Source organism: Heliangelus exortis, chromosome 26, assembly GCF_036169615.1.
Source record: "Heliangelus exortis chromosome 26, bHelExo1.hap1, whole genome shotgun sequence".
In the NCBI taxonomy this organism is placed as follows: Eukaryota; Metazoa; Chordata; class Aves; order Apodiformes; family Trochilidae; genus Heliangelus; species Heliangelus exortis.
Genome location: NC_092447.1, coordinates 4,210,600 through 4,238,575, shown reverse-complemented (window position 1 = coordinate 4,238,575; position 27,976 = coordinate 4,210,600). Strand labels below are relative to the sequence as shown.

Sequence of the window (27,976 nt, the reverse complement as noted above, 5' to 3'; positions counted from 1 at the left end):
TTTCAGTGCAGTTATAGCTCAGCAGTCCCTCGCCCATGTGCTTGGTGAAAGGGGCTCTGCTGCAGCCAGTCGGGGTGGATGGCATCACTTTATTCTGGGCTATTAATGTCAAAATTGTGCAAAGCAGAGTGCCAGGATTTTTTCAGGGGGGCCACAGCTCATAACTGAGGCAGTTCAGTGGCAGGGATGGGCTGGGGCTGCTAGGAGTAGAGCCTGAAGGAATTTCCCTGCCGGGCTGGAGGAGGGAGCAGGAGCTGCCAGGGAAAGGGAGGGAGAAGGATGGGGAGCTGGGGTGTCTTGAGTGACTCAACCCATGGCTTGTAGGTGGCAAAGGAGCAATTTTCTAGAGAAAAGTGCTTAGCAAGGAGAGATCTCAACAGGTTTCTGGAGGCAGAAGAGAAGACTTCTCCTCCACACCTCCTCAGATGAGGAGACCTTAATTTATTTTGCAGGGTTTAAACTGCTATGTAACACCTATGGGGAGAGGATGAGATCATTATGGAGTTATTTTCTTCTCCTGGCGTTTCCCACACCTCCTTTTGAAGCTTTTCAAGCTGCCAGAGTCTGGACCTGGGTTGGTGCTCTCCTTGCAGAAAGGAGAAGCCTTTCCCTGGCTGCTGGACAAGGGGTGGCATTTGCTGGGGGCTCTTTGCCTGCTGCTATCCAGAAGCCCCCTGAGCAATCACTTGGCCTTTGGGAATGTGAAAAAAAGGAGCAAACCAGGAGGAAGAACAAAACCTCCCTGGATCCCAGTGCTGCAGGAGCTCCTTGGCAGGGTGACATTTCATTAGCAAACTGTCCTTGTCCCCAGGCAGCTGCCTAAGGGTGGTTTGGTGCTGGCATCACCCCCATTCCCTGGTGCCATCAACCCAAGCAGCTGGACCAGGAGCACAGGGTTTAGGGTTAGGGGGGAAGGGGGGAAGCCCAGGGTCAGGGACACAATTCCCTCACCTCGGGGGCTGGGAGCTGTTGCCCTCATGGATGTTTTGGGGCAGGATCCGAGAGGCTGAGACAGAAGACACCAGAGATGCTCCCACCCCACGGAGCACCGCTGTTAGCAGAGACAAAAGGAGGATAAATAGAGAGGCTGAACGAGCCGAGCAGGGGACTTGGAAAGGTGCTGGTGCACTGCTGCATTGCAGAGACAGAAAGACTTTTCCAGACAAGCCATCCCTGCCTGCTGCAGCCTGACCTGCCAGCTTTGCACTGGGGCTCCAGGGGATGATGGGGTGCTGGGTGCTCCCGGGGCTCCTGGCTGCTCTGTCCCCTGCCCTGTGCTGGGTCAGCAGGCTGGAGAGGGGGAATTCGGGTTCTTTTTGCAGTTTTTCCTTCCTCCCCAGTCCAGTTTACCTCCTGTTTCCTTGGCATTTGGCAATAAGCTCGGCTCACTCAGCATCCTGGGAGTTGTTTGCAGCTCTGTGACTCCCGGGCAGTGAACCAAGGTGGATTTTTCGAGCCCAGTATATTATTATTAATGTAATTAGTGTGACTCATTTGCATGTATAAACTTTCGGTTGAGGAGATCAGGTACTTTACAAACAGGAGTTAACTCTCACCCTCCCTGGCAAGGAGGTGCCAAATCCCTGGAAAGCCTTGCAGAGGGCAGGGACTTGGGAGGATGCAGGTTGGGAAAGGCAGGACCTCCCCATCCAGAGCCTTAATTCCCTCTGCAAGAACCAAGATCTGGGCAGGGAAGAGAGGAGGGAGAACAAAAGGGTTTTCAGTGGGATTTTAAAGAGGCACCAGGCCAGCAGCTGATCTGAGGGCATCTCCTTACCCTGCAGCCTCAGGAGATGCTGCACAGGGGGGACTTGGGACCCCTTTGTTCTGCTGGACCCCAGTGCTGAGTTAATCCCAGGGTCAGCTCCTGCCTGGTGGGCAGCAGGTTCCCTGAGCAGGTTTCTCAGCCCTGACAGTGGGGCTGTGCCATGCAGAAGTCCTGGGGCTGCATCTGTGGTGGTGTCTGAGCTCAAGGGATGCCCTCTATCTGAGCTGGCACTTGGGGGGTGAGGACAGCTGGGGTGATCCTGGGGTGCAGGTGGGGATGGACATGCCAAGAACCCCAGCTCTGCAGAGCCCAGAGGGGCTGAGCCTTGAGCCCTTGGTAGGAATCACTTGTGTGTGAGTTAAGTAAGGAGAGGGAAACCAGGCTGGGTCGTGGCAATGAGGGGTTTGGCATAATATTTGTTAGTAAAAAAACCTTGCAGACCTGTTTGTCCGTGATAAGCACAGCTCAGGTTGTCCTTGGTGTATGCATCCCAGGCAGTGTGTGTGTCCCCAGGAGCATGGGACAATCTGAGCCAGTCAGGAACTGATAGCCCAGCTTCCCTTTTCTGCAGAGCAGAAACACCAGAGGAAAGTCTGTGAGAGTGGTGGGACCGTGCTTGAAGGGGATTGAGTTGTTCACAGCCTGCCCTTTAATTAATCCTAATAAATAACAATAAAATGTGATAATCACAGAAATAAATCTGAGATGTGATGCTTCTGCCTCCGGCGGCCGTCTCGTTGAGTCGATCATTTATAGCAGGGCTGGTGGTGCAGAGACTGGATGGAAGGTGCTGCCTGGGACGTGAGATGCTGGGAGCAAGGCAGGGCTGGAGCAGTTTTTCTCCTTGCCAAGCCTCAGCAGGAAGCTGCTTCTCCCATTTTGCAACTCAACCCCAAGCCAGTATTTTCAGATTTCCAGTTTGGTCCAGCCCGTAGCAGGGATAAAACATTGCTGGTGTGGTCAGGATTGCTTCCAAATCCAGAGGTGTTTAGGTTGGGAAGAAAAAGAGAAGACAACGAGGGCTGCTTGATGGTGGGGTCAGTGCTGTGGTGTGTGAAGCTCCATCAGATGGCCTGGATTTGGGGAAGGAGGTTTCTCTAGGGTGGCCCCGCAATGAAATTAGATAATAGTGGCAGAAATGAGCCCAGGGGGGTGTCAAGATTTGTCCCCCAGTTTTTTGGGGTGAGCCAGGCTTAGCCCCATCCCTGCCTCTCCGTGCTGGAGCCTGTACCCTGAGAACTGCACTGCAAGCAGCAGTGGGGTTGGTAATTTCGCTGAGCTCTTTTCAGTTCTAATTAACATTATTCATTTCTTGGGTGTCCTGCTGGGTTGAGACAATCTGTGCTCTTCAGCCCAGCCCTCTGGAACACCAACGAGCTGCATAAGAGGCAAGAAAAAAACAAAAAGATCAAACAAACCCCCCCCCTCCTAAAAAAAATGTTGTGTGCCAATTACTACACTTCAGTAATTAAAAAAACTTCCTTCCCCCCACTGCCAGGCCACCTCTCCTCCTGTCATTTTCCATGAAAGCAAAGAGAGCAATTCAGGAGAACTTGGCATGGGCCATCTCTGCCTGTGCCAAAACCACAGGGAGGTACCTGGGGCATGAGCAGGATCAGTGGTCAGGGTGCTCAGCTTTGGCACCTTCTTGCTTAATTATTCCTAATTCTTGATTGCCACTTGGTTGTGGGTACTCTGGGAGCAGGTCTGTCTGCAAAGAAGCTTGGCCAAGGAGTGTGGGACAAGGTCAGGGTGTGATGAGTGGGGGAGGTGTATTTAAAATGCCCGAATTCCATTGCTTGGGGTCATTTCGAGGCAGCAAGGAGCAGAAGATTTGGTGCAGAGTGAGGAGCTCCATCTCCCTGCATCCCTGCCTGGCTGGTGTGCTAGCAGCTTTTCCACCTCTCCAGGAGGAGAAAACCTGAGGCTTGGGACTTACTGTTTGGAGGGAAAGAGAGAGGGAGCAGCAGCATCTCCTCCATCTTCTTGTGCTTCCTGTGCACTGATGCCTGCAAAACCACACTAAAAATAAAAAAGCCCCATGGAGATGTAAAGCACAGTGTTGGCTCATCATATGAGTGATTGCCACTAAGTGCCTGGACCACCATGACCCAAGGGCAGGACTCCTGAGTCCCATTTCTGGCTCACCTGTCTCGGAAACCCTGCCTCAGTTTACCCCCGAGCAGAGGAGGGAGGATCCTAACCACTGGCACTAGGATTTCATGGAGGAGATGCTGCTCCTCCATTTTCATCTTCCAGGAGGAGAAGGCCTTGCCTTGCAAGCAGGAACATAACAAGGATTAAGGATCTTGAGAGAGAAAATGACCTCATCTGTGCTTAATTATTTTTCCATCATCTTTTTTGGAGGCGACTGCTGCTTTCCGGCACCCCAAGGTCCTCTCTTTCCCCTCCCTCCTTGGCACATCACAGAGCAGGAGGATGGGCGAGAACTTCCAGCAAGGTGGAAAAGGCATCTCCAGGCTTTTTCCAGTGCCAGGAGCTGGGTGGGAAGGGGGAAGCAGCAGGATGAGCTTTGCTCTTCACCTGTGTTTGGAGCCAAAGGCTTTCTGCTTGGCTGCCTGCATGGGGGGAGAGGAGAGGAGAGGAAGGCCTCCCATCCCTGGTGGAGATGGGAGCTGCTGGAAGAGGGAAGAGGGAGCAGATGGAGAGGCTGGAAAAACCTCACTGCAGTGAGCCCTGGCCACGGGGACCCCGACTGGCACTTGTGTGAGGAGGAGCAGGGTTGGCACGGTGGCTTGGAAGGAGCTTGGGCCAGGAGCATGGCACTCCATCCCCTAAGTAAGCAACCCTCTCTCTGGAGGTCAAGGTGCCTCTTTGCTGGCTGCTTTTTCTGTGCTTTATTTTATATTTATATATATATATACACATAGAAATATATATTGGCTCAGGAGCTTTAAGAGGCAGGGAAGAAAATCAAATAACAAGTTGCCTATCCCAGGGACAGAGAAGCGTGTCTAGGTGATAAGAAGAGATTGTGACCAGGTGCTGTGAAGGGCAAAAACCACTTATTTCACTGGTGCCTCATGCGTTACCTGAGCCCTGTTGCTTTTCAAAAGCACTTAAATGCCCAGATGATAGAGGGAATGCTTGGATTACACACTCTCTGGCTCCATTATTATCCAGGGATCTCCAGGCTGATGCATTTCATAAAAAAAAAATAAAAATAAAATCACAACAAAACAAAACAGACAAACAAATAAACAAAAAAACCAGGTGTGGAGGAGAGAGGAAATATATATATTTTAGTTCAGCCTGCTTAGAGCTCCTCAGGGATAATCTCAGCAGAAGGGAGTGGTCTGAGAAGTTCAAACCACATCTCATTGCTCCTCAGCTTTTGGGGGGTAGGGTGGACACCCCTGTGTTGGTGCAGACATTTGCTCTCTGTAGCTTGAGTTCCCAAGCCCCAGATTTTCCTCCTCCTGTTTTATTCCACCCCATAGGTCTGAGCTCCCAGCACAGCTGAGGGCCACAGGAGAAGGTACTAAAACCATCCCTGGGTTTTGTACGACTGCAGCAACTCGAATGTGGGGTTTTATTCAAGCTGTAATGGAACTGAGAGCAAGAGCTGAGTTCTTGGTGTTCAGCCCAGGCTGAATCTATTGCTTTTTTTTATGTCGCTCATAAAAATCTGCTCACATTTAATTTATTATTATCGTAATATCATTATGGAACAGCAGTAAAATTGTTTAATTTCTCAGATGTTTTTCACACCGGAGAGGGAGGACAGTGCAGGAACTCAGGTCTTTGCCTGGCAAATGAGCAGCAGAGTCCTGCTTGCAGACCCACAGCAAGGAGACAGCTCACCCCGAGGAAGGACATGATCCCTAAAGTGCTGGGACAAGTCCCCATGCCATGGCTACATTCATCCTGGCTGTTAGTATCCCTGCTTCTGCAGCATGGAAAGCCCATTAAACCCCTCACAGTCATTAAGGTTACCCAGTGTGAGACCTCCCAGAGGCTTTCCTGCTCTTTTTCAGTGCCTCCAAAGTTAATTTGCATCCCAACCACTGCACCGGTGATGAAGTAGATTGGGGAGAATATAAAGAGTGGATCTGAGGCTGAGTGGTTTTATTCAGGGACATTATCCTCCACTGCCAGCATCCAGCAAAGCTCAGCTGAGCCCTAAAAGCTCCAGAATCCCCACTTTGCTGGGGTTTGAGCTGGTTCAGAGGAAGCTGAGGGTTTCTGCTGTCTAGGAAAGGGTTTGGACAGCAGGCAGCCTTCAGGCCCTCTGCTCCTTACTCAGCTGTAGGTGAATCCTGGAAGTGTTGGGATCAAACCTTGCTTGGGGTCACAGGTCAGAAATGGAAGGCTCAAATCTTGCTTGGGAACATGGGTCAGAAATGAAAGGTTCAAACCTTTCTTGGGGATATGGGTCAGAAATGATGGGATCAAACCTTGCTTGGGGATGTGGGTCAGAAACGGAAGGTTCAAACCTTGCTTTGGGACATGGGTCAGAAATGATGGGTTCAAACCTTGCTTGGGGACATGGGTTGGAAATGAAATGTTCAGCCCTTTCTTGGGGACATGGGTCAGAAATGGAAGGTTCAAACCTTTCTTGGGGACGTGGGTCAGAAATGATGGGTTCAAACCTTGCTTGGGGACGTGGGTTGGAAATAAAATGTTCAGCCCTTTCTTGGGGACGTGGGTCAGAAATGATGGGTTCAAACCTTTCTTGGGGATGTGGGTCAGAAATGGAAGGTTCAGCCCTTTCTTGGGGACATGGGTCAGAAATGATGGGATCAAACCTTGCTTGGGGATGTGGGTCAGAAATGGAAGGTTCAGCCCTTTCTTGGGGACATGGGTCAGAAATGATGGGTTCAAACCTTGCTTTGGGACATGGGTCAGAAATGATGGGTTCAAACCTTGCTTGGGGACATGGGTTGGAAATGAAATGTTCAGCCCTTTCTTGGGGACATGGGTCAGAAATGGAAGGTTCAAACCTTTCTTGGGGATGTGGGTCAGAAATGATGGGTTCAAACCTTTCTTGGGGATGTGGGTCAGAAATGGAAGGTTCAAACCTTGCTTGGGGATGTGGGGATGGAGGTTTACATCCCCAGACCTTCAGGAGGAGCAGGAGTGGCTCCCACTGCTGTGGACAGGGACCCTTTAGGAGGAGCAATCTCTTCTAGGTTTGCACTATGATGTCTTCTAGAGGGGCTCAGGTTGTTGTTGAGGCTGGGCAGAAGTTGTCTGTGACCAAACCATCATCTGAGAAGTGAAACCCTGGGGTGAGGTGCAGTGAGGGAGGGAAATGCAGCTGTGCAAGTGATGGGGAGGGAAGGAGGAGCTGACAGAGGGGACAAATGGTGAGCAGCTCAAGGTTGCTCTTTAGAGCTGGTTTTCTCCTGAGATAAATTTTCCTTGCTGCTTTCCCAGCTCCCCTTTGCATTTCTTTGCCTGGCTGCAGGGCTGTGAGAGTCCGTGGAGAGAAATTGCTGAGCTTGGGCAGGGGGTAGCAACCTGCATCCCTCCCAAAAAAAGTGTGTTGGACCCAGGATGGGGACTTTGGCTCAGCTCTGGTCTTCTCTGAGTTTATTGAGGAGCAAATGGGAATAGAAAGGTCCTTTGGTGGCTGGTGCTGGGTGGCTCTGAGCTCTCTCTGCCTGGAAGCAAATCCCTGGAGCCACCAGTTTAGGTGGAAGTGCTGACATTGTCCTCTTCAGAGCCTGAAAGCACTCGGTTTCTGAACCTGCTGCTGACAGCAAAGCTAAAAATAGAGCAAGGAGGACCAGGAGGGGCTGGGGAAGGGGAAGGGCAGGGTGTCCAAGAGCCACACACTGATGTGTCACCTCTCTGCCTCTCCCCAGGTGCTCCGTGGATAACCGGGTCACCCGCGTGGCCTGGCTGAACCGCAGCAGCATCCTCTATGCTGGCAATGACAAGTGGTGCTTGGACCCTCGGGTGGTGCTCCTGGCCAACACCAAAACTCAGTACAGCATCCAGATCCAAGATGTGGATGTGTATGATGAGGGCCCTTACACCTGCTCGGTGCAGACAGACAATCACCCCAAGACATCACGCGTCCATCTCATCGTGCAAGGTAAGAGGAAGGGAATTCAGCCAGGGGTTGGGCTTTGATTGCTGGTTTGCCCTGCTGTCCTCACTTGACACAAATTTAGAAGCTGGTCAGCAGCTTGGAGGGTCTCAGGAGAGCTGAGCAGTGCCTGGGCATTTGCAGTCACGTTTTTCCAGCTTTCCTGGAGTCGGGATGGGGCTCTGATAAAAGACAGCTCTGCCTCCCCAAGCAGGCACTGGCAAACCCATGTTGCTCTTTGTTGGTATTGTATTTTGATGAGGGGTTTTTTTTGTTGTTTTCCATGCTGGAGGAAATGCTTGAAGTCAAACTTGTGTTTGGGGGAAAAGGGAGAGCTGGCAGATTCTTGTATTTTGTGTGGGTGTGTGTATGCCTGGCAACAATATGTGTTTGTGTGTTGAAACTCCCTACTCCTGAGAGAAGGAGGGAGGCTGGCATGGGGTGGCTGCACGCTCTTGTGGGGTGCACACGTGTGCTCCGAGCAAGTGTGCAAACACACAGGAGCTCTCGAGAGGGGATGCACAAGTGGGACCACAAGCTATGCAGCTCAAGGTCAAGATGCTCCAGGGGCTGCTGGTGTGGGTGGCACATATGGGGCCTGTTGTGCTTTTAGGGGAGGCAGCCACAGGGAGATGAATGTAAAAAATTTCTAATCCCTTCCTAGCGAGCTTTTTTCCTCCTCCTTCTTCTTCTGTGATTTGGCCAGGAGCCCTCTTAGCATGAGCCACCAGCTTGAGTATTGGAATCTCGTCTGGGGCTAATTTTCGAATGCTGATGGGTGTATTGATTTGGAAACAAGCTGGGTTAAAAAGGCATTGGTCTTGTACACAGAGCTGGGCTGAGCTAATCCAACGTCGATACTCCAGGCCTGAGTGTTATTGGCAGCCTAATGAATTGAAGAGGGGGAAAAAACCCAAACCCAGGGCCTTTATTTCTTCCCCCCTCTCCCTCCCTTTCCGTTTTCTCTTACCTCTTGGAGCAATCAAGCAAACTAAACCAAGCCAGACTTGCTCCATCTCCATTAAGCAGGGAGTGTGAGGAGATGCATTGCCAGCCGGGGGCTTTGCTGTTTATCTTGCAATCTTTTATTATCTGCCCAAGTTTCTTAAGCCAGAGTCGATCACCCCCAAGTTCTGAAGTCACTCTCAGGCCCTTGGAATGAGGCAGGACAATTTCTATCTGTTCTCTTCTGATTCTCATTTCCTGACCTAAATTGCCCATATCACCAGACATCCGTGGTCCATCCCTCCTGGCTCTTGCTGTAGCATTAGGAAGAGATTTTGGGTGCTGGAGGAAAAGGTCACATCTTAACTCCTTGCAGTTAAATACTGGGGGATTCAGGTGATGGGCTCAGTTCTGTCAGTGCTGAACATCCTCACAGCTGCCTGCAGAAATTCCAGTTCTCAGCCTCTTATTTCAAGAGCTTGGCTCACCCAGCCCTTCCTAGGGTGGAAAGTGGCAAGAATGTAATGGGAGTGATGGGACATGAAAGTGTCCAATTAAAGGGAAGCCAATTAATAGGGGTTTAATAACCCCCATTAAAATTTTGTCTGGGGTGCCAGGATTAACTCTCAGTGGAAAATGAGCCCAATAAATATGCAGTTTGGTATAATCCTGTCCTAAAAGACATTCATCTTGCAGGAAGCAGGGCTTACTCCACCCTCCCAGGGTATCCAAGTGCCAGGTTTCAGGGATGCACCAAGCTTAGGATGTGGAAGTGAGACCTCTTGCCCCTTCTTGCAGCCTGATAGGAAAGGAGAAGCAGTGAGAGGAGGTGGGGAAGGGGCTCTCCCCTTTTAAACAGAGCTAGTCCCAGCACAGCTAGAAAGTGGGAGATGTGCAGGTTGCTCTATGCAGGTCCTGACTTTGCCTTTGCTGCCCCAGGAGAGGGCCTGTGGGCACAGCTCTGGAGGCAGGAACATTCCAGCCTCTCAGGATGCAATTAAATCCTGCCCCTGGGCAGGTTGCTCTCTCCAAAGGGACTGGCTTTGGGGGCAAGAAGCTCTTCCCCTTCCAGGCAGGGTTGCAGCAGCCTGATGCTCCCCAAGGTGGGCTCAGGGTCCATACTCTACATCCTTCTTTCTCATCAGGTTTGGGGGGCATCACTGAGAAGTGGCTGTGGATGGAGTTAGTGAGGAGCTGGGGCATCCCTGCTGCCTGTCAGGGTGTGATGGGGGAAAAAGCAAAAAACAGAAGAGGTGGGAGAAGGGGCTGCTTTTAGGGCATGAGGGTTAGGGGTGGTCCCTCAGGGCAGCAGGAGACAATCAGCTAGAAACTACCAAGGATGTCCACAAAGCAGCCTGTTTATTTCTAGGTTGACTGTATTGATGGCTGAGATCCCAAAATAGGTGGGCAGAAGGCACCTCAAGAGCTAATTTAATCTGCTCCCCCTCCCTGCAACGAGGCAGAGACATTGCCAGCAAACACGTGGGAAAGCTATTCTTGAAAATTTTTAACAAAGAAGGTTCTTCAGTCTCCCTAGATGATCTATTCTACTGCCGTGCTACCTTTATAATTAGAAAATGTATAGCTAATATCTAACTTGAACCTTCTTTGTTGCAAATGAAGTGGAGTTTTTCTCAGCCTATCCCCAGCGGATGTGGGGAACAATTGATCAGTGTCCTCTTTGTACCAACCTTTTGCCTTTGGGAAGGTTGTTAGTGTGTTGCCCCTTAGCCAGCTTCTTTCTGAAACGATACAAGCTCAGTTTCTCCCACCTTTCCTCCTTGGCCAGCCTTTCAGAACCACTTGTCAGTCTTGAAATCCTGCCACAAAAGGCAAAAAGGTGATTGCTTGCCAAGCCAGGAATAGCAGGTCGGTGCATCTCTCCTTCCCTTTGGTCTAATGTGGAAAAAAAAAATGAATCCAGGAAGGAGACAACAGCCCCTGGGCATAAAATGCATCCAAGTTCAGCCCTACTATTTTGGGGACTGTTTTAAATGGGGTCAGGCTCAGTGCTGGTAGTGCCAAGTTGATGTGAGCTAACAGCATAGGTGCAGAAAGCACAAGGAGGTTCTTAGCACTTGGAACTCTTCAGGAAAGAAGCTCCCAGACCTCAGAAGAGCAGCTCGAGGAGTTTCCAGGGTCTGGAAAGTGGTCCCTGCCCCCTGTCCCACTCGCTCAGCCCTCATTTCATCTCTGGATGTAAGAGCAGCCAAAGCAGAGCGAAGCAGCACTGAAGGAATCTGCCTCAAACCCTGTGAAGAGCGAGGTGTTTCTGGGTGAAAAAAAATCCCCAAGGGATAAAATCCCATGAGCAATAAGCAAGGAAGGAGACAGAAACCCAGAGGGAGAAAGTGGACTTAGGTCCTGGTGACCTTAGAGGTTTCCTTAGCAGGTTCTGCCTCTTGCCCCTGCAGCAGCCAGCTCTCCTTGGTCACTGCAGGACATTTCAGCTCTTTAAGCTTCTTTTGCAGGTTTCTGGCTTTAAAAGAGAGCAGGACGGTGTCTGGAAAGCTCTTATTTGTATTGATAATAAGCCGTCTCCAACACACGTCTGCAAAACACTCCCACCACCTCCTAAGTTGCATTAAGGCAACTTGGCCTTATCTCAGCGGGGGAAATGGACTTGGGGAAGGAGGCACGGTGCCTGCCAGAGTTTAATCTCACTTAGGCACACAAATTTGCATGATAGAAAATGGTGGAATTTTAGTGCTTAGAAAGAAAGAAAAGGAGAAAATAAAAAAATAAAAAAATCAGGCAGGCGACTGGGGGATATTAGCGCTTTCCCCGCTTCTTTATCAGTTTCCCTGGCCCTATCTGGCTCTTTCTGTTGTCGCTGGAGCAACTAATCACCCCCTCCCCTTTTGTTTGGTGTAAATGAGTTTTCCCACTCCTTCCCCGGGCCTGGGTTAATCTGCAAATCCTTGCCTTTGTTTGGGAGTTAATTACCTGCTAGCCCGAGTCAGGGGGCTGTGGGCGCAGGTGACAGGGGCAGACGTGGCACACAGGGTGGCACCCCGGGAGCAGGGCTGCCAAGGTGTGATAAAGCCAGTGGCAGGGCTACAGCTTTGTTTCAAGCACCCAACTCTGCCCAATTAATTTTCCTTTGATGCCACGGGCCCCTTTTCCTCATGGGAAAAGGAGGGGGAGAACTTTTTGCGGGAGAACTTTTTGCGGCAGCTTTTCTGCCTCCCACCAGGGCAGGTGGGAAACACCTGGGAGGAGGGATCTGTCCTTAAATTCGTTGTCACCCCCCAGCCAAAGGCCTCCAGGTGGTTTGCAGGGAAAAACTGAGTAGGTGGGAATGCATTCCTTATGCCTGACCTCTTTTTTTTTTTTGGCTGGAGATGCTCAGAGCTTTCCTGACCACCCTCCATCAGCTTCGGAGCTGCTGCTGGAGCTAAAGCCACCGGTGCTGGGGGTGAGGAGGGGCTGGGAAATCTTCCCAGGGCTGTTTGGTACATCAGTGGCAGTGAGGATGTGTAGATGTTGGCCATGTATGAAGTCATGGGCTGGAGTTTCATGCTAGGGAAGATGATTCCCAGCAGAAGCCACAGGGAGCTGCTTCTCGTCTGGATTTTCCTGGTGTGTCCACACCTTTCCCCCTGTGAGAGCAACTGTCCCTTCTGGAAGCAAAACCAGGGTTAGATAATGCTTTCTAAAAGGCTCAGAGAGGGCTGGGAGAGCCTCCTGGAATGGGTGGAGGGGAGGAAACCAGCGGCAGGACGTCACAATCCTCCCTCACTTCTCCCGCACTGAGGCTCCTCTGACTGATGCGTTCCCTCTCTCTTTTGCTGTTAATCACCGTCCCTCTGTCAGAGCACCTTCCCCTTTTGTATCAGGGCTGTTGGTGAGGACTGAAGGTCTCCCACACTGTCCTAATTGTCAGCTTTGTATCCCTGTTCTGCTTTCCATCCCGGGAGCTTCTCTGCTGCTCCTCCATCCATCCATCCGTGCCCCCGGATCTCTCCATCCCAAGGTTATACCAGCCCAAGCTTCTCCACGGGAACCCATCAGCTCATCCATCCTCCTTCATGGCATAACCATGGAGCTGGTGTGTGGCTGGCTGGGCTCCCTCCAGCCTCCCCCAAGTCACTTGACCTCTTTGCAAATCAATTTAACATCTGTGAAGCAAAGATAATAATTGTCACCTACTTCACAAGGGGGGTTGATGAGGATTAATTCATTAGTGTCGACAGAGGTCTTTGAAGATGGAACAAGCTATCTGAGAGCTAAACGTTATTATTAATTAGCAATTATAGCATGGGGTGGGGAAGGGGGAAAGCAGAGACTCCAGAGCCTCAACTGGGAGCACTTCCTCTGGGCAGCTGCCCCAGTTATGTGCTGCCCCTGCTGCTGGGGGGACCCAGACACTCTTTGTCCCACAGGGAAGGTGTCCCCTGCCTGCTGCTTCCTGGAGGGTGTGGGTGAGCCCCACGAGTGGGAGGGATGGGGAGGTGAGCAGTGCTTTGGTGTGTTATCTGGTGTCCTTAGAAAGGGAGTAAATTGGTATTGGAGAGGTGATGGTAAAGGGAAGGCCCTCTCCATGCCTGCCTGGCACCCCAGCACCAGCCCCATGGGAGGATGTATCCTGTTCCCAAGGAGAAAGAATTGGCAGGAGAATGGAGCCAGGGGAAGGCAGAACCAGTGATTCATAGGACACACAGCCCCTTCCATTTCCTCCCTGGTTTGCTTTTTGGCTTACACCAAGGCTGTGGTGAATGTCTCTGGTTTTCTCCCCTGCTGCTGCTGTGATCTGGGGTGTTGTGGGGCCAACACCAACCCTTTGGGGACATGGGGACAGCACAGCAGTGCCCACCAAGGCTGTTTGTCCCCCTGACACCCCCGTGGCTCTGCTCCTCCCCATCCACAGCTTCCTGCACCTTTGTGGCAGCAAGGTGAGCTCAGCAGGACACTGAGCTACTCCCTCTGATCAGCCTTCTTCTAGAAACCAAGAGCTTTGCTTCTCTTTGAACCTTTCTGAGCGCGTGGCCCCGCTCGCCCCGTTCCTCTCCAAAAGGTTTTATGGGGTTTTACCCATCTCACCCCAGCCATTCAACAGCAGCTCAGCCAATCCCTCCTGCTCTCCAGGCAGGGTTGGAGGAAGACTTAAGTTGTCTGCAGGTCTCCTGGTCACCCCCTGCACGGTCACCCTCCATCCCTAAGGATTTTCCAGCCAAAGGGGTGACAGTGCAGGCCGGGCACCTCCCCACCACTGCACCCAGTTGCCAAAGTCCCATTGCTCAGCGTGATGGAGTCGGTGGTGGTTTAATGAGGTCACTGCAGTTTAATGTTACTGCAGTAATCTCTTTTGTTTTACTACATTAAAATATTTGTGGTGGAACGGTCAGACCGCTGTAACGCGAGCTCCGCTACCTTAATGTTATTGTTGCCATGGCAACGCTAATGGCGGCTCAATAACATTATTGCAATTTAATCTTACGGCGATAAAATTAAAGGGGGGAACAGTGAGACCTCGACAATGTAATGTTACTACAGTAACAGCATTGTTATCGCAAGCGCGGGAGCAGAGTCAGCTCCTTGTGGGGGGAATATCGGGACCAGCGGCTTCGCCGTTGCCATGGCAACCCCGAGCATCGCGGCGGGGGGGAAATGGGAGGAGAGGGGCGCTGGCGCGCCGGTACCGCGGTTACCCCGGGGTTGTCGGCACGGGAAGGTTCTGCTGCTGTGTGTTCACCTTATTCACCCCGTTCCACCATCGTGGGGGTTTTATCGGGGTCTTTCTTCTTCTTCTTCTTCGCCAGAGCTGGTCGGGGCAGGGGCTGTTGTTTTAGCGGCGGTAACTCTGCAGGGAAGGATTTAAAGCTCTGCCTCCATCTCGTTCCAGATCCTTCTGCCCGGCGTTTTTATAGCGTGTGGCTGTTATGGAGTGATAACGTTTTATATTTATGTCATCTTTCATCGCAAAGGATCCCGGCACAAGCTCCAAACGATTGCTGAGCTGCAGGGGCAGCCAGGAACTCGGCTAGTGCTGGGAGAGGGTTTCATTCCAGGGTAATCCAGGGGGAGCTGAGCACGGATACCTGGACGAGGGAGACAGTCATGTTGTGTAGAGGATTTAGCCAAACTTTGTGAGGTGGGGCCAGGGGTCTTGGAGCATCCCGAGCTGCACTCCCCGGGTTGCACTTCCCATCGCCCGGTGGGCATGGGGAAAAGTGTCCCCATTCCCAGCTGGCAGCACAGCTGCTGTCAGGGCTAGGAAAGGGGTAGGGAGACAGGAGAGGATCGTTGCTGCAAAAAGTGTTTGTTGTCACAGTGCTGGTCGGTGCATCAGGCAGCAGCGATTTGTGCAGCCCCAGGTGTGGGAGAGGGGAGGTCGGGTACGGCTCAGGGGCTGCTCCAACGTCTTGGAGCATCAGCTCCTCAGGCTTGCTCATTCGGCCCCGGTTCAAGGGGGTCACCCCAAATCTGGCACTGTAGCATCTGGCTGCTGGGGTGGCTGTCGGGTTGCAGAAAGCTCAGGTGCCACGCGTGAGCTCGCTGCAGTTTGCTCCAGCCTCCAGGGGAGGGAGTCTGAGCTGCAGATCTGTCCCCAGCATCCCGGCCACATCCCTGCAGCATCCATCCCGTGGCCCTCCTGGGCCCAACACGCCCCAGGGATGTGCACTTGTCATGTCTGCTGGGCTTGGTGTTCTCTGGCATCCATGAACTGCCTTCATCACCTCCTCTTCTGCTTGGCACAGTGGGATGCATCCTCTGCTTTGAGCCCTTCTGCTCCTTCCCAACTTGTCAGGACATCTCCATCCCTTGACAGCTCTTCTCAGTGTGGTTGGGACCTGAATTTGGCCATGCTCCTGCCTGCCTGTGTTTCACGAGCCCAGCCCTTACCCAAAGCTGGGCTTGGGCAGCTCAACTCCTCTCGTGCATCAGCATTTGATCTCTTTCCATGAGTATTTGGACTCTGACAACTGCAGTTATTCCTTGTTTGTCCTTTAATAGAAGACCCATGAGCTCCCTTGACACCCAAGCTGGAATCTGTGGGACCTGGGGTGTCCTGCCTGCCAGCTCCTGGTGACAATCTGGTCCTGCATCCCTCCTGCCAAACCTGCTCCTGCAGGATGTGCATGTTTGAAACCATGAGCAGCACCTCATCTCCCATTCGGCGTTTTTTTCTCCATCATTTGCTTTATTAAATATTGATTTTTCTGTTGCATTATTAAACCTTAAGTCCTGAGCATAAATTCAGAGCTGATACTTTAATCTGGCTCTTCTTTTTTGGCCTTTAGAGCTGATTTTTCTGGCCAGTTCCCCCTGGAGACAAGTCCAGAAGTAAAAACCTGTTGCAAAGGCTCGTGGAACCAGAGAGCAGGAACAGAAGTCTCTACCCAAGGGAATTTGGGCTGTTTGGTCCAGTTTTTGCCATCAAAAGTGGCATCTGTGGGGAATTCTGGCTTGTAATCCTGAGCTGACCACGTGTAGAAGGAGCTGGGGAGGCATCAGCTGAATTTCCAGGGCAGTTTGTGGGGTTTTGGCAGGAGGAAGCCCTCTCTTTTTTTGATAGTGTGGTGAGACTGCAAGCTGAAAGGGGACTTCAGTCTGGAGGCAGGGGGACAGCCAGGCATCCCCCCTGTGCCCCACTCTGTTTGCTCCCTGGGGTTTTTGGCTGCCTTGCTCTGCCAAAAGTGTTGTGACTGAGGAGCAGGGAGTGAAGGGGCTTGTCCTAAATCCATCTCTTTAAACACTGCTCCTGGGTGACACTGCACAAAGCTGTTCTTTTCCACCCTCCAAATCCACAGCTAAACCAGAAGTTGACCTCAGCCAAGGCTCCAAGCAAAGCCTGAGGGATGTGGGTGGTGGGATTGGCACCAATGCCAGGCTCCAAAAAGCCACTGGCTGGGCAGGAGTGGCACAGGTGGCCACCAACATGTCCCTGGTAGCCTAAGTGGGTCACACTCACCCGTGCCACTCGCTCCCTGTCCCTATCAGAGAGCTGCATGCAGCCAGCCCCTCCCTGCCAGCAACCAGGTGTCTGAATGTCTTTCCAGAGCCAAGATAAAACCCAGTGGCCAAAAGGGAGGAGGGGAAAGCAGTGTGGCAGTGCTGGCAGGTTCAGGAGGATATATAAAACAACAAAAAAAAAGAACCAAAAAAAAAAAAAAGGAGAAAAAATAAAAATAAAAAGCAAGGGGAGGCTTGCAAACAGCTTTTGGATACCAATCCAAACGGGGCGTGGAACCCACGCCTGGCAGCCAGCATGCTGAGCAGTGATTTAAAACCAGGCTCCCAGCAGCAGGGAAAGAGGCAGAGGGGGAAGCAGATGTGAACACAATGCTGGAGATAAAGGAGAGGCCAAGGGAACAGCTGCTGAAGAGCTGGCCCAGCCCTGCCACCTCCTGCGGCGGGCACCGAGTGCTAGAAAAGCTCCAGTAAATATCCACGAGCTTAAGGATGGGCTGGAGGGGGATGCTGAGCCCTAGGAGAATGAAGGGGGGAAAATGGGGTTTTTTTTCCACGTTTTTCTTGCTTGGGTTTTGAAGGAGAGGTTGAAGCTTGGAAAAAAAAAGTTACGTTGAAAAATCAGGAGCGTTTTGTCCTTCTGTTCCTGACTCTCCTGGTGGTGCTGTGAAGGAGAAAGAGGTTTAGCAAAGGAGAAAGGGGTGGAAAAGTGGGAAGCAGAGAACAAAAAAGCAAGAACCTTGGCAGAGATGTGGGATGAGGCAGTGGAGGTGGCAGACCCTGTGCAATGACTTGAACAGATCTCAGTCCACCCCGATGCTACTTAAAGCCTCCCCACCAGTGAGCCCTCAGCAAACGGGGTCCCCAGTTTGAACCTGGGACTGTCCTTGCCTGGACCAGCCTCAGGCTGAGCATCACTGAGATGTCTTCTCCATGCTTTGCCCTCCCTGTAATCCCTCCTCCTTGCAGCCAGCCCGGGAGCTTCAGCCTTTGATCCTCCTCCTCTTTTGCAAACACTTCTCTCGGCTCATGGAATTAAATCTCTCGCAGTGTTTTCCTTCCCAATCTTTTCTTTTTGGCTGACTCTGTCTGAAATATTCTAATTTTTTTTTTTTTTTTTTTTTTTTTTTCTGCTCCTTCAGCAGCAGGGCTATCTAACTGATGGCCTCACCCAGCTTCCCAGCTGAGCATTAAACCCTTCCTGCCTCAGCTCCAAACAGAGTTCATTACTTTCTGAAAAGCTTTGCTGTCTCTTAGTGCTTGGATGATGGTTGTTGTGGAGAGGAGGGGATTGTCAGCAGGGAGGGGGAGCTGGATTTGGCCAGGACTGCTTTGTAATCAAAATCCTGCTTTCTTTAAAGTGGGAAAAGCCTCTTTGAGTAAAATAGAAGTAGCAGCAGCCTCCCTAAGGCAGGAGGACAGAACTCAAGCCCCTAATTAATGTGCAGCACAAGGCTCTTCCCATCACCAGAGCCTCAATACTTGGGGTTCCTGGTGAACCTGTTGTGCTCATCCCCCCCCAAACTTTTGCCTCCTGGGAAGGGTGAGCCCTGCACGGTGCTGGTCCCTCTGGTACTGTGAGTTCCTTACCCTGGTACTGGGTCACTGGGCCAGGTGTGGTTTTGCACAACGCTTTCTGCATCTCTCAGTTGTTGTTTTTTTTTTGGCAAGAGAGAGCAGAAGTGCTTTCTCTCTTTTGCTGATGCTTCTTCTGGCTCCTCAGCTACCTCCCTGGTTTTTCAGCACTTAAAACACTGCCAGGCTGAGGTGATTACAAGGATTGGAGATGCAGTGACACTTCCCAGCCAACAAGTAATTGATTTATTAAAGACATTACAATACATCCATGGCTGAGCCTAAGAGTTTCCTTTGAACTCGCTGAAAAATTCCAAAGGGATTCTGCCTGTTTGCAAGTACCACGGGCAGAATAAATCTGGGCTCCCCCATTGCCTTCCCCCCTCCTCCCTCCAATTTCATTTCCCTTTGACTGGCACAAGTAAATATCACAGCTCGGCAACTCCAGTTCACTGACTGGTGTGATCCAATTTAATAGCATTTAAAAATTCAAAGTGATTGTTAGCCAAATGGAAATGTAAGATTTCATACCCAGCCTGCCTTGGGGAGGAAAGGAAGAAAAAAAGGGAGGGTGTGGGTAGTGGAGAAGGAGGGGGGAAGGATGTAGACAAATGGACTAGATAAAAAATAATGGAAAGTAACTTAATTAAAGAGGCTCAAGCCAAGTTAAAAACAGTAATGATTTTGAGTCAGAGAACCACAGGTTTTTCAAATGAAAGGGGAAGAGGAAAGAAAGGGAACTGCGGATAAGGAAAGAAAGGAAAGTGTGGATAAAGAGCCTCCAAAATGGGAGGAGAAGGAGGCAGAGGAAATAAGGAGTAAAAATAGTCCTTCTGTGAAAAACACATGGAGAATAGTTAGGGCTGGTGATGAGGCTGGGGATTAGAAAGACAAATAGGGAAATTAAAGGATGCTCTGGAGGGAGAGAGCTCCCTGCAGCTTTTCTGGTTTCTCAGAGGCAGGAGGGTGGCCAAGAAGAAGGCTCAAGGGCTTCATTTAGGAGAAATGGAAAATGTAGGAACAGTCCTAATGGAACAGGAGAACAGCCTCTGCGTGCTCTGGGCGTGCTGCTGGCCCTGCCTTGCTCCTTCCTCCTTTTCCTTTCAAGTCCCTTAAACATAACCTAGTGAGCTTGAGATTTGGCAATGAAGTTTTAAGTGCAGGTGGCCATCCTGCTGTGCTCTCCAGAGCCTGATGACTGAGGGATAACCTTGGCTCTGAAGAGCAGAGGCTGATGGAGCATCCATCCATCCAAACTGATGCTTTTGGTTCATTTCTCCCTTTCTGGCCTTGGTTCTCCATCCGTAAAGCAGGGATGATAATGCTGCCTTATCTCACCAGGGTGTTTGATGATAGGGTTATTAATGCCCACGCCACTGGCAGCTCCTGAGAAATAACAGGGCTATGGAAAGAAATGACTCAAGGGAGGAAGGAGGGGACCAGGACAGGTTGGGGAAGGTAGAGCAGCCTCTGCTGGAGGATTGGATGGGTTTGCAAATCTCATGTGGAGATGTGTTCCTGTGGGGACAGGAAGAGCAGCAGCATCTGGAGGCATAGATCTCCTCACCTGATGTTGACTTGGAACTGCTGGGCCTCCTGATTTATAAAGGGATGAACCAAGGGGATGGTCATGAGGAGCAGCCTTCAGACCACCTCATCAGAGAGCAACAGGGCTGTGCTCCCTGCCTGATCCATTCATTTGGCACCAGGATCAAAGGTGGTTGTGGGAAGAAGCATCCCAAGCAGAAGCAAAGCTTTGGTTGGTACATGAGGAGGGTAAGCAAGGGCTGTAGCTCAGTGTGAGGAGGAAGGACAGCATGAAAGGGACTGTTTAAGGACCAGTGGTGATGGGGACTTGTGTTTGACATTGTTTGCACCCAACCCTGCTCCCTGCACCCTCTCCCTCCTCATCACATCCTTCCCCAGATGCTGGCATAGGGCCTGAAGGAAGTTTGCAAGTGGTGGTGTCCAGGAGAGCTGAGGATGCATCCTGTACCTGTCTGCTCCCTCCTTTCTCACGAGTTCATCAAGGGTCCCATGGGGCAAAGGCTGTGGGTTTGTTCCTTGTTGGTACAGCAGGATCTGAGGGTGTCAAAGATGTCATAGAGGAGCTTGGGAGTGGAGGAGTTGGATAAAAAGAGGCAAAAAGGACACAGACAGACCCAGAAGTTGAAAAAATTGGCTTTCAGCTGTAATTAACACCATGGTTTTTAAAGTAAAACCACCCAGTGCAGATTTGGGGGAGTGCTGCTCATCCTCCTGCACGGGTGGGTGAGCTGCTGTGTTCTCCCTGGGCAGGAGCTCCTGGAATTAGATTAGTGTCAGCATGGAAAGTGTAATCATAAACACTCACTTTGTGCTGGAGTCGAGGGAGAGGGAGCACGAGAGCGAGAGCGTGGCGATAAGAACAAATATGCAAGAGCATAGTGTGTTGTTAATGGAAGGGAGATTTATTTCTCTGTGTGTCTTTTTAAGCCTCTAGATAGATCATAAAAAAAAAAAAAAAAAAAAAAAAGCCCCAGCCCAACCCACACGCAACCTGTCTGCCTGAAATAGCTGAAATGTAATTTAAAGAGCATCATTTTAACTAATGCTTCACTTCAGAGACACCTGCCCTATATTCATTGGAGATGCAGGCTGCATTAGAGCATCTGATTTATCTTTGGAAAAGATGTTTGAGCTCCTTTGTTCCTGTCGGGTCCCTTTTGGTGAGGGAAGTGGCACGGTTTGGTGTGCTCAGCTGATGTCTGCTCCTGCTGGATGGAGAGCTGGGGGGCACAGGGGGAGCCCCCCCTGTCTGGGAGTGGGGCTGGGAGTAGGACCTGCCCAGTGGGTGTGGGGCATGGCCCTTGGTCCTCTGCTCAGTTCTGGGGAAAGGAGCTGAGGTTTTGGGCTGAGGTTAGTGGGACAGATGTGCTGATGGACCAGGTGGGAAATATCCTATAGATTTGCTGCTGGTTGGGACAGGAGACTCCAGCTTGGTGGGAAGTCCTGTTTGCTGGCACGTCCACTTAGGATGTGTGTCTTAAACTAGATCTGGGCATCTTGGCTCACATGAGCCCTAGCCACACAAAGGATGGATGTGGCTAGTAGGGCTGTCCCCATGAAGGAATGTCCCCAGCTATAGTTTCTGTGACCAGAGACTCTGGTTATCTTCTCATCTTATACACTGTTGTCTTGTTAGTAAGCCTGCAAGGAAGAGAAATTCTTGTTATTGCACTGGTGGAGAGATGAGAGCAAAGAGACAGAGTGTTTTGCCCAGGACTCCTCTGGAGCAGGGAGCAGTGCAGACATTGAGCCATCCTTCTCTGCTGCTTATTCACCCGTAGCAAGGAGGCTTTTCTAACACAAAAATAAAAGGAAAATCCACAGATCATGATTTTCTGCTGGAATGTGACTCGGGGAAGGAGAGGATGCAGAGTTGTCCTGCAGTCCTCAGGAGATGGCAGTCCCAGACAGCCCCGAGATCCCAGGTGACTTCCTTCTGCTGGGGGATGGCTATTGGGGAAGAGGGAGCGTGGGGACATGGAGGAGGAAAGAAGAGGAGAGGAGAGTTGTTGTGAAATCCCTAGCTCACCCTTTGTGATCTGAAGTTCAGATGTAATATTTTTCTCAGCTCGGGTTGCTAATGCGGTTTTGTTCTCCAGAGTGTGCGTGGCCCGACTTCCCGCGCAGCCTTTAATTAGTTTCTGGATGATGACATCTCCACTGAGAATCATCTCGTCCTGTCCCTCAGATCTCAGGGGGAGATAAAGGAATCTAATAAAGACATCCAGCATTTCTAGGTGATGTGTTTGACAAGCTCGGTATTAACGAGAAGTCATGTTCAAACTTTCTCGGGCACCCTTGGCACTCTGTGGCTCGTCCCCCACACTGGGACTTCTCCCCAGGGGCTTTGGTGGAGCCTCCGTGGTGTCTGGTGGGACAAGAGGGGTAGAGCTGGGAGCTCTGCATCCCCAAGCAGGGTGGCACAGAGTCGCTGTCACTTTGATGGTCACCATGGAGGCAGTTGTGAGCGCGGCTGTCGCACCTGGAGGAGAGGTGTCAATAATGCTGGCAAGATGATGCAGGTGTCTTCAGGTTTTCAGATTCCTCAATTTTCTGCTTTTTATCAGGCATTGCATGCCTCGCAGCAGGGAGTCCCAGGTGGCTCGGGGTGCAAAAACTGGAAGCTGGTTCCTTGCTAGTGTGTGGAGCTGAAAATGAGATCTGTCTAGACAGGGAGCTGAACTGTCGAGCGCTCCTTGTTCATCTGTGTTTCATCAGGGTTGGCGATGCAAAAGCTTTCTTCTTCCATCTTAGGGGGTTCTTTGAGGCTTTGGGTGTTGTGGGTATATTGGGTTGTCTTTGAAAGAAGAGTATGAAGTAGTTGATGAAGGAGATCAGCATCATTAGGGCTCCTTCTTAGAGAAGTCCAGAGCAGTGCCGTGTCTTCCTCGGGGTATCAGAAGGGGAAAGCAGAACTCTCCCAGACCTCAGTGGTGGATTCTGCATGCTCTAAACCTGCTTGTTAATAAATAGGCTGTTGCTTCATTTCCAAAAGGTGGGGGTTTCAGTGTCAGGTGCTTCTTCCTTTTTTGCAGTAGGAAAAAAAAAAAAAAAAGAAGCTGATCCCTTCAGAAGCAAGTCCAGGCAGGCAGCACCTCAGCTCCTCAGGGTAACAACACTTGTGATGGACCCGTCCAAAAGTCAGGAAAAAAAGTCCTTGTGCTGGAGCCTCGACCCTCCTTTTTGTTCCACACTTATTCTGGCATATCCCTTGTTGACTGCAGTAGGACTGTTGCTGATTTATGCTGTCGTAAGTGGCATCAGCTTGGGCTCCCTTTTGGCTCTTAGCTATAAAGTTTGTCTGCAGCAGCCCTGCTGCTTCTGCGGTGAATTACACCAACGTTCACAAATACTTTACTAATGAATGATTGGAAACGTCTTGTCTGCCCCCCTCCTCCCCTGAGTTATGATGCTGCTGTGCCATAGAACCTGCTGCAGAGACGAGCATAAAAAATTTGGTGTCCTCCAAGCTCAGGAGAGCTTTGCTGCAATGGGAGCCGTTCTCGACGAGGGAAATCATTTAGACACATCTCGGTGCCGTATGACACATCTCATTACGCCCTGCTTGCCAACAGCAATTGCCATTAGTTATTTATTAATTGCTTATTAAGGTTGTTACATGTGTCCTCTTCGTTTCCAGCCTTCTTGTCTTTGGCTGCCTCCAGGTTCCTGCAGGAGGGGCTCGGTTCTTCGGCGGAGCCGAGCTGAACGATGGGGAAGGGGGTGATGGGGAGCCCTGGGGGGAAAGGTCAGCATCTGGAATTGTCAAGGGGTTGTATATCAGCCTGTGTGACCCACAGCAGGTTCTGAGGCTGTGTTTGCCCTTTTTTTTTTGCACCCCGAGGACTTCAAGATGCTTCCTGAGCTGTGTTGATATGATGGAAGGATACTCTGCTTTCCTCTTGGGTTAGAGTGGCACAACCTGATTTAAAACCTCCATTATAATACACCTATAATTGAAGGCCCAGGTGTCTCCATTTGCTCTCTGACTTTAAAAGGCAGAAAGGTTGTGAGCACAAAAGAGGGAGAATGCACAATGGAGGTGCCTGGCACTGCAGCAGCCTCAGCTCCTGGCTGGGGAAGCCTGGGGGTGATGGAGGGAAGAGGCTTTTTGGGAAAGCAGGAGCAGCACCAGGCTGATGTTCAGGAAGCTGCCTCTGCACACCAGAGATCACCTGCAGAACACAAGTCCGAATCTCCCTCTTTTTTTCTGTCTTTGAGATGCTTTTATAGGTGTTCTTTGTTGTTTCCTTTGATCTGGAGCAGATGTTGCTCGTGCTGGAAGATGGAGGTTTGCATGTCTTATGGGGGGGAAGCAAAGTCCTGCTAGGTTTACCAGGAGGGGCTGCAAGCACCCAATCTGCCCCATTCCCCCACAAGAAGGGATTTGCAGGGCTGGAAAGGTGATACATGTATTTCTACACTGCAAAACGGGGTGGAAAAGAGATGGTTATGGCAAAAAAAAAAAAAAAATGCAATTACTCCTTTCAAGGCTTCCAACTTGGTGTGGCTGTTTCCCAGTCTGGTGGGGAAGTTGCTCCAGATCTATGCTTCCTTGATTCTCAGGGTCACTTTGCCTCTTGCCTGATGTGGGGCTGAACTTTGGGGTGCTGGAGAAGCCCAACCACTCCAAGGGTGCATCAGGAGACAGCAGCAGGGACAGAGTGTCAGGGAGAGGGAAGCAGGGGCAGCAGCGTGGTCATTGCATGCAAGGAAGAGGGATGGGGAAGTAGAGATGGCAGGAAAAGGCAGGGCCAAGGAGTCTGGGCATGATCCATGAGGTTTTGCACGTGTGCTGGCACGGGGACAGGTGTTGGGAGGGGAAAGCACAGAGGGGATACAGGCTGTGCCAGTGGCAGGAGGGTGTCTGTGCACCAGGGAATATATCTGTGTAGGCAAGCACATATGTTTGGATCTGTAAAGACATATATCACCTGACTGAACACCTTCCAACGTCTAACTCGCCATATGGTTTGGTTAAATATTTAAGCAAGCTGCTTTCTGTCCTGGGGACTCAGTGTGTGCATGGCCAGGGAAGCTGGGGACATTCCTGGGCACCTGCAGAGGGCTGCAGTGCTGAGAGCAGCCCGGAGACCTTTCCCATCATCCTGGCAAGGATTTGGAGGGAAGAAAGAAGAAGTCAGCTCAGTAAAACCCCAGCCCATCTCTGGGGAAATCTGAGCTGTGTCACTGGAGCAGCTTGGCCAGCACTGCTATGTTTAATCACTGTGGAGCGAGGGAGATGCTGAACACAAAAGGACTGCCCGCAAGGAGAGGGTTCCCACCTGGGAAGCCTGCATTTATTTAGCTTTATTTATTTATTCATTCCCATAGGGGCACAGCTCCATCTGTGTCCTGTTTTCAGCAGAAGGAATTTCTCCTCTGCCCCGTTGCTGCAGCAGTGCCAGCTGATGGAGAAAGAAGAGGCAACGGGAGCCCCCGTGACCCTGAAATAACATTAAATATAGACTTGAAATCACTTATTTATTAAGGTTAACCTCCGTAGCGTGGTAAAAACCTTACAACATACCTATTCAGGCTCCAGAAGGGCATTTTAAAGAGTTTGTGTGGTTAATTATTCAAACGTTTAATTAGCATAGAGTAACTGTGGTGTCAGATCCTACCACTGCACATTCCACTGAAGGTCTCACTCTGGTTTTACTTCCCACCCATTCCTGCCTCATCTCATCCCAGGTGGGCTGCAATAAGTTGATTTTCCCCCAGCATCTCCCCAAACTCACCAGGGCAGGGTGGGCTTTTTTCCCGAGCCCACAGGGAGCTCAAGATGCTTTTAAACTTGCTGGAGGAGGCTGCAAAATCCAAGCAGCAACTCAACCACCTCTCTCCCCCTGCTCTGTCTGGGCAAAATTTAAACCTCCTGCTGTATTGCTGACAAGGAGGATGTAATGCTCGTGCTTCAGGAAATCCAAGTTAATTTTGTTTTCATTGTGGTTTAGAATCTTGGTCAGTCGACTTGATTGCTGATTTTTGTCTCCTGCCTGGGCAAATCTGTGTCTGCAGTAGCAGAGTTGTGGTGCAAAGCCTGACTTGATTTTTATTCAGTCTCAGGGAGCTCTGCAAAACAAGCTGAACTGGGCTGACGTGGATTCAGTAGTTAAAAACATGAGAAAGGTTCCTCTGCAATTTAGGGAGCAGTGTGTTGAGGGTGATGGATCTTGCTCTACCTTTTTTCTGGACTTTCAGCTGGAAACTATTGCTCTTTGCAGGGATGGAGAGCAATTTACTGTGCCTCTACTTGTCTCTTTCCACCTCTCCAAAATGGCAATGGTAATACCTCCTTGGCCTATTTTTGTTGTCCAGACTGTACGCTCAGTCTTTTTAAAGTGGGACTTTAAAAAAAAAGGGTTTTTTTTTAAAGGTTTCCTGGCGGGTGGTCCCAGCCTCACCAGGAAGACAGTGGGGCAATTGTAAGGCTGTTGTAATTAATTACGTCTCCTTAATGGACTCCCCTGGCTATTGGCAGAGCATCTCCCAGCTCCCTGGTCCCAGGAGACTTCTGCTGTCCCTTTAATGACACTGATGCATATTAATATTTCTTTTTGTATCATTTTCGTGCCCTCCACTGTCCTGCCCCTGAGCCCCCACTGTTCTGGGAGCGTTTGTTCCGTGGTTGTCCTCCAGTGCATGATTAGCAGATTAGCCATCACACCCAGAGCAGCAAAAAAAAAAAAAATGAACTCCCAGGAGCCCTTCAAAACAGAGAATAATTCATTACCCACCTTGATTTCCACTTAAAATGTACTTTAACTACACTTCCAACTACAAACCCTAAATCACCCTCGTGTTCACAAAAAATCCATCATTTTTTATTTTATTGCCCGGCGCTGGCATGACATAATCCCTTCCAGAGCATCTTGGAGTGCTTTACAGATCAATAAATTACTTACCTGCACAGCAGAGGCAACGCGTGCAAGGCCATTGCAGTCATTCCGCCTCGGCGCAGCCCCGGGAGGTGGAGAAAGGCAGGGAAAAGGGGGCTGGGGAGTGGGATGCGGGTTGGGAACGGGGCTGTTGGAATGCTCTGGGCTGCATTTTCCATCGGGTGGATGAAGAGGGCTCGCCCAGGGAGGCTGGAAGGAGCAGGATGCTTTGCAAGTGATTTGTGACTCTCCCGCAAAGTGCCGCAGCGGGGTGCCAAGGCGCTGCGAGGCTCCAGAGAATGGCCTGGAAAAAAAAAACCCAAAAAAACCCATCAGCTGAGGAAGGTGATGGTCTTTATTATGATCTGCAGGTGCAGAATGAGAACAGCAGCTGAGCTTTTATTTTTTTTCTCCTCCAGCCCTGCTGTTATGCTTGCAGAAACCTCAGCCCTCCCTGGCAGCCACGTGGTGTCCTCCGCTCCTCATCCCTGCTCGCTCCTCCTCCCTCTCCCTTCTCAGTGTTCCCTGTCCTGTCTCTGTGTTCCCTCTTTGGGACTGGACCCCATGTGTCTGACCCGTTCCTGGGCACCCATGGAGACAGTGGGGGTGTGGTGGGATGGCTTGCATCCCCATTGAATGTCCCTGCCCTTTGCATGGTCCTAGACCTTAGAGGCTCCTCTGTGAACATCTCATCTTCATGGCCAGCTCCTCTTGGTGTAGGCAGCAGGTGGCAGGACCTGCCGAGTAATGAGCTCAGTCGGTGCTCAGCCTCACCTGTGCCCAGTTAGGGCTGGCCCAAGTGCACATGCTCAAAGATCAAGGGCCAATAAAAGGTGGGGCCTGAGACTGGCAAATGGCTCATTCTGAAGCAGGTCAGCAGCCGTGCTGGTCGAGGCCAGTTCTCTACTGATCCTGTCCTTGTTCAGAGCCTATCATCGCTGCGAAGTTCGTCTCCTGCTACATCTTGGTGCTGCTCTGGTTGGAAGGGTTGTAAGAGACCCGTCCTGGCTGCAGAAAGAGCTTGCTTCAGGTGCTCTTGCTGCCCCAGGAGCAACTGCTGCCTTCAGGGATGTTTGGAGGGGGTGGATGATGTTTTCCCAAGAGGATGCAGCTCTGCTGGGAAGGGTTTGTCATGGCTGGAGGAGAGGATGAGTACTGGATATGGAGCTGCTCAGGATGTCTCAAGCCTCCCTAAAATGACTGAATCCCCTCTGGCTTCAACCCTATCTGCTCTGCCCCCTCTTTCCCCTTTGTGTTCCTGTCAAGTCAGATGAGACTGATGGGCTG

The 27,976-nt window shown here is 50.9% G+C and overlaps 1 protein-coding gene across 7 annotated transcripts in view; it reads left to right on the top strand.

The window, feature by feature from the left end:
• Positions 1-27,976, top strand: part of LOC139807767 (protein CEPU-1) — a 334,589-nt gene that overhangs the window by 278,442 nt on the left and 28,171 nt on the right. For all 7 annotated transcript variants that reach the window (XM_071769148.1, XM_071769146.1, XM_071769152.1 and 4 more), the window contains one exon: positions 7,600-7,832. In XM_071769148.1, the coding sequence (XP_071625249.1) occupies positions 7,600-7,832 (233 nt within the window). The remainder of the gene's footprint in view (positions 1-7,599; positions 7,833-27,976) is intronic.